Source organism: Rhea pennata, chromosome 3 (genome assembly GCF_028389875.1).
Source record: "Rhea pennata isolate bPtePen1 chromosome 3, bPtePen1.pri, whole genome shotgun sequence".
Classification (NCBI taxonomy): Eukaryota; Metazoa; Chordata; class Aves; order Rheiformes; family Rheidae; genus Rhea; species Rhea pennata.
In genome coordinates this window covers 68820083-68826082 of record NC_084665.1, presented here as the reverse complement: position 1 = coordinate 68826082, position 6000 = coordinate 68820083, and the positions used below count along the sequence as shown (strand labels likewise).

The following is a 6000-nucleotide window of genomic DNA, read 5'->3' as shown; positions in this document are numbered from 1 at the left end:
TGGTAAAGAGAATAAAGATGAAGCTGAGTATCCGTCCACTCAGTACTCATCCTTTACTGTCTAGAAGCTAGAGTACTGCATTTGCTGCTCTGATAGACTGAATTCTGCCATCGGATCCACTTCATTTTCTGTGTATGTTATGAATTTCCCACCTGTGTTGCTTTAGCCTGCAAAAGCTACACTAAGCAGTCTCCTCCTAAGACCTGACCAAAACAATTATCTGCAATATTAGGACAGAAAGTTTATCTCAAGCCTACTCTATTCCTTTGTTTCTGAACCTCTATTAGCACTAGCATCTCACAGCTCCATGTATGTTTTTGATGAACAGGGACTGTATCTAGGATCTCTGAAGACATCACCTTCCATATTTGTCCCTCTGATCCTCTGAGCTCACATTTTGCACCATTTGTTTAGACTGCTTCTGGCTCTGTTTGCCCTGTTTTTCTCTTTGCTAACAAGAGGTTGTTAGTTGGAGATGGGACCAGGCACAGGCCTGTACTCTCCTGTAGCGACTCTACTGGGCACTCCTGTCCTGGTGTTTTCAGAAATACTAAGAAGTAAAATAAAAGTACACTAGAATGCAAAAATGAATACACATGATTATTCACAGGCAGGTTCTGCTGATTTAGTAGTACTGTCTAATGGCTTTAGTTCTGAAATCTCTTTTTGCTGTCGAGTGACCCCATATTGATAATTGGGGCCACTCTGGTGAGAAATTTTATGTACTGCTACCTTGCACATTTCACAGATGGCATCTTAGGTTTTCAAAACTTGGGTGGGTGTGAGGTAATTCTTTAAAGCACTGTCTGAAAGAAAAAATCCTTCTATTACTACTTTTTGACATACTCAGCACATAACCCTGTAATTATTTCAAAAAATACTTGTAGGTTTAATTGGCATATTCTCCTCTATTTCTTAGCTTTAAATCTTTAAATAGAGAATCTTCCACCAGATGAAATTATCTAATTTTTAATGCTTTTATTTTCATTAGGTATCAGGTCTGTGAGGGATTCGTTTATTGTTGAGCCAGTTGATAAAAATTAATGTGTTTCTAAAAGATGTATCTAATCTTATTTTATGTGATTGTTTATTTTAATACATTTATTAAATATGTCTAAAACAAAGTTAATGTTGAAATATGAAAATGCAACACACAGCTTTAAAACACCCCTCTATATATGTTACAGCTTATGACTGTGAAGACTGAGATGCAGTTATGTCCCTAATAGTGGATTTTGGATCAGGCTTTTGGAATATGAATGTTCCAAGTTCTTACTTTGTGCCTTTACCTTCCCGTCAGATTGCATTCAGCAATAGGCATAGGCACAGTACTGTAGTTGTTTGGCCCCACATTTATTTAGTATTTTTACTGTATTTCTTGAATTGTGTATGATAGCAAAAGGCATTATTATAAAAAGAGTTATACCAGTTCAAAGAACCACAGCAGAGCTTTAAAGATGAAAATGAGTAGATAAAACATTCAGTAGTTTTCTTTGTTCTGTGATTTAGATGTAGATACTATAATGATTTCCTCCTTTTTTAATTCTTCAGTGCTATAGTAATTTAATTGGTCTGTTTCTTCCTCCTTACTGTTATTAGCCTCCTTACTGTTATTAGCCTAGCAACCTTGATCTTTCATCTGTTCAAACTTAGCAAAGCTGTAAATCAATACTTTGTTAAATATAGCTGCTTTTGATAAATTTATCCCAGTGTGTATTACCCCATTACCTTTTCATCCCCGCACAGAACAGTTTGGAAGGCTGCAGAAGTGGACCAGTAGGTGAAAGTAAAAATTATACCTTTGCTGTTGAGTTAATTTTTGGAAAGAAAGCAAGAACACCTTATCAAACAACATAATGCACCATTGCTGCTCATTATTACCTGATGAAACCTTTGTTAGGTGCAATTAAGTTAAAATTTGTGTGGTTTTCTTGAGAGAAATGTGCACTGTACCATTCTGTTATCAGTGTTTTATTTTGACTTTCACAACTTACATCCTGCGTAAGTAGTCTAGGCTGTAAGTTTCCCTTTCTCTCTCTCTCTCTCTCTCTCTCTCTTTTTTTTTTGCAAGTGATTTTGTTACAAAATATTCATATAATGCAAGAAGCACTATCTCAAACTCCAAAATGTGATATAGCAGCTGTCTGCCACTTCTCACTCTGTGGGACAGCGACCACTGCAAGGAAGCATTTCCCCACAGCCTTCAAAGTCTCTTCCTCTTTTTTTTTTTTTTTTAAATCATTCTTTCTACGTAAGCCATTAGAACATATTTTTTCTAATAATAAATAAACCATAGATTTGTTGAATGCGGTGTCCCCTAACTAGAGTAGTAATTTAAGATTACTTAAAAACGTCATATAATACAGAATGACACTTTGTATTTGCTTAGTCAGACTGATCATGGGGAACACATTACAGCAGTGTGCTTAAACATCTCTTCTGTCCTTAAAAATTCTTGGATTTTTGGCTAAATCAAGTTTTTCAGCTAGTCCTTAGCAGTTAGGTAGGTCTTGTGTTTCTGAGTGGATGCCTACGTGTCTGCTGTGATGTTGCGGTTTAGTTCATTGTAAACTTACCTACGTTGGTGTGTTAGGGTGTTGAAGATTGGATTCTTAGGACATTCTAGAGCTCAAGTCTGCTACGTTCTTGAGTCAAATAGAGATTATCCAGGTTGAATTTCAGGAGGTGCTATAAGGTGGAGTGACGGATTTTTTCTTGGGAAAGATTTTAGAAGGTAAGTTGTATGGGTTTGGGAATTCCTCAGTTTGCACTAAATTTGATTAAATTTACTGGTATATTAAAAGTGAATTTTTGTGCATTGGCAGTAGGGTTTACAATACGTTTACATAGACAAATACTGAGAGATAGGAAAGATTCAGTTTTGTTCTTACTTCATATTTCTTTTGTGAAATATATAAAGTTTTGTCAAAAAGCCTTCTATAGGCACAGGTAACTATTTCTCCCATCTCTGAACCCCACCTGTCGTACAAAATGAAGAGGGATGCAGAAGCCTGCACTATCAGCAGTGGTTACTGATTGAGATTCTGCTTCTGTCATGTTGTTTACAATGTTTAGGAAATGTATTGTGAAAAAAGTACTAATGGATTAAGATATTGCTCAGGGTAATAAGGACTTCAGAATTCTGCTATAAATGAGGAAGAAATCATACAGAAATAAAAAGGAATTCACACTGCAAACAAAAGCAGAGTAGTGACTGTCTATAATGGAGGTACTCAACTGATCGGTATAATTTTTCTAATGAAAAACTAGAAAGTTGAATATTTTTCACACAGCAGAGTTAATTAAGCATTTTCTTAACTTTAATTCAAAAACCACTGGTATATCTGAGCTTGCTTCTGCATCTTTTTCTGTCATAAATGAGTGAACACATTTCACTCAATCTTTCTTTGGAGAAATTCCAGATATTCAGAAAATATTAAGAAATACTGGAAGAGAACGGATTTTGCGTGTGGAACTTTTAGAGATAAAAGAATTAGATTTTAGAAAACAAGATCAAACAACAGGGGAAACTACCTGCCTATTTGAATTTCAAATTCTGATGTTTTGCAGCGAAAGTTTGCAAGCAGTGTGCAGGCTGAATATGAGGCTTGGAAAGTATTTGTTTAAAAAGTTCAAAGATAATTAAATTTGAAAAGAAAACTTGGTGAAATTTGCTTTTGGTGATAGTTCACAAACTGAAGGCAACATTGTTTTGCTACAGGTGGTTTCAACTGCTAGGCATAGTACAGCAGACCTTAACAAGGAGAATAATTGAGTCAGACTTCATATTGAACAAATACTAAAATAGGTGCCAGCCCACAAATTTAAAGATTACTGGCTTTGTAAAAAGTAGAAAGAACGAACTTGATGATGGTCACAAATGGCTGCTACAGTTCAGCACAACTGATGTCATCTTTTTGATAGTGACAGGATTTGGGTCACAGCCAGTAAACAGTGGCAAATGTTGAATAATTTTGTTGCTTGTGCAGATGATTGGAGATACATTTTTATAACAGAGAAAGATGTCCAAATCTGCTATTTCTGATGGTAAACATGTATTTTCTCCTCTGCTTTCACTGTGGTGAAGCAGAAGGACCAATAAAACCAAGTCTTCCAAAAAAGCTGTTTCTCTTGAGTATATATGCTTGTGTCTATATATAAATACATTTTACAAGTAAATAGCAAATATTTGGTGAAACTATATGTTGCCAAACAAGGAATATTCGTGTGTTCTGAGTCAGACAGTGAAAAAGAAAGACTTTCAAACTCAGTTTCAAGTTTTAATTTGAACTGGAATGAAGCGTATTACCAGATACTAAGGAAAACCAGTTAGTTTTTAATGTATTTATTATAGACATGTGTCCTTGTCTTACATTCTCCAGAACATAAGTTTTTCTTACGTGTATGTAGAATGTGTTTGCCCAATGTCAATCTATTTGCAGTTTGATATTTTTTTCTCTCCAGTTCAGCCTCACTAATGAGTAGTGTGTAAAATAGATAGTATTTTCTAAGTTTTTCAAAAGATTTGCTGTTGTTTTTATTACATTAGTTTTTAATAACATTGTGATTAGATGTGTACATTATCAGTGTCTTGAGGGATTTGTAATAGTCTGTGCATTTCAAAGTGCATTTGAAGAGATGTCCAGTGATTTGATCATTAAACTACTTCAATTTTCAGATAAAGCCTTTTTATTTTTTATCTTTTTTTAGTACATGCATCATGAATGAATCTGCCTCTAGTGGGAATGGGCAAGAGTTTGATGTATTTAGTGCTATGGACTGGAAAGATGGGATAGGTACTTTGCCTGGAAGTGATCTAAAGGTAAGATATGTATTTTTTTTAATAAGTTAAATAAAAACTATAAATACAAAGAGAATGTATTTAACAAGTCAGTGTGTAGGTATCTGCTTTTATGAGCAAAACATGCAGTTCTGAGTTAAGAGACTGTAGCCTGTTAGCTTTTAGTTCTAGAGTGTTTGGATTCAGTTTCTGGTGCTGTCAAAGACAACAGTCATCCCTGTAGGAAGACATAAATTAGCACTGCCTCACTGTAAAGATGGAAGTAATAAAGTGCACAAAATCCAAGATGTCTCAGAAGTTAAGTGTGAAAAATCAGTCCTCTTAAAATACAACACTCTCACTAAAAATCTTTTAAAATCACTGACACTTATGATCTCCTATTCATAGTCCTCCTTTGCCTAAAAATAATTTATTTTTTGTACCTTTGTCATGTAGATGACTTGAAATATGAATAATGTGAGTGCTTCTGAGGTTGGCTTATTTTAGAAACTGGAATAATACTGGGATAATGCTTTAACTTCAGTTTTCAAACTGGATATCTTGTGACTGAAGTAAATTACAACAATTTTTTATTTTCAAAATATTTTATGTATTATTTCTGTATTATATTTTAATAATATATTATTAAATATATGAAAGTAATATATTTTAATGTATTAAAATAAAAAGTTTATTAACTGATGCCTTTTTTCAGTGTCCTCAGAAGGTATTCAGCTATTTTAACTCTAATATCAAAGCTATATTTTTAGACTTTCTTGTACTTATTTGCCATTAGTTGAAGTCAGTATTTTCATATGATTCCATTATACTAATACTGATGAGGTCTTCTCATAGTTTAATTTTTAAATAAAATCTCACATATTAATTTAAAAAAGAATTGTGATTTTTAAGGAATTTTTATATACCTTGGTGTGTAGTATAATTTATGTTGTTGAAGAATCACAAAATTGATTCAAGACAGGTTAAGACAGTTGCAAGTGTCTTTTTTAGAATGTCAGAATTATAGACTAGAATCACAGAATAATTTGGGGGGAGGGAAAAGACAACAGGACACTATCTGGTCTGATCCCTCACTTAGAATAGGGCCAATTTAGATCAGGTTACTCAAGGCAATGTGCCGTAAAGATTGGTTACCTCCAGGGATAGAGATTGCACAAAGTCTCTGGGCAACCTGTTCAAGAGTTTGACTAGTTTCATAG

The 6000-nt window shown here is 34.1% G+C and overlaps 1 protein-coding gene across 1 annotated transcript in view; it reads left to right on the top strand.

The window, feature by feature from the left end:
- The first annotated feature begins 4710 nt into the window (after positions 1–4710).
- L3MBTL3 (L3MBTL histone methyl-lysine binding protein 3) overlaps positions 4711–6000 on the top strand; it is a 78186-nt gene continuing 76896 nt past the window's right edge. The window contains exon 1 of the mRNA XM_062570911.1: positions 4711–4822. Within this exon, the coding sequence (XP_062426895.1) occupies positions 4721–4822 (102 nt within the window). The 5' untranslated portion in view covers positions 4711–4720. The remainder of the gene's footprint in view (positions 4823–6000) is intronic.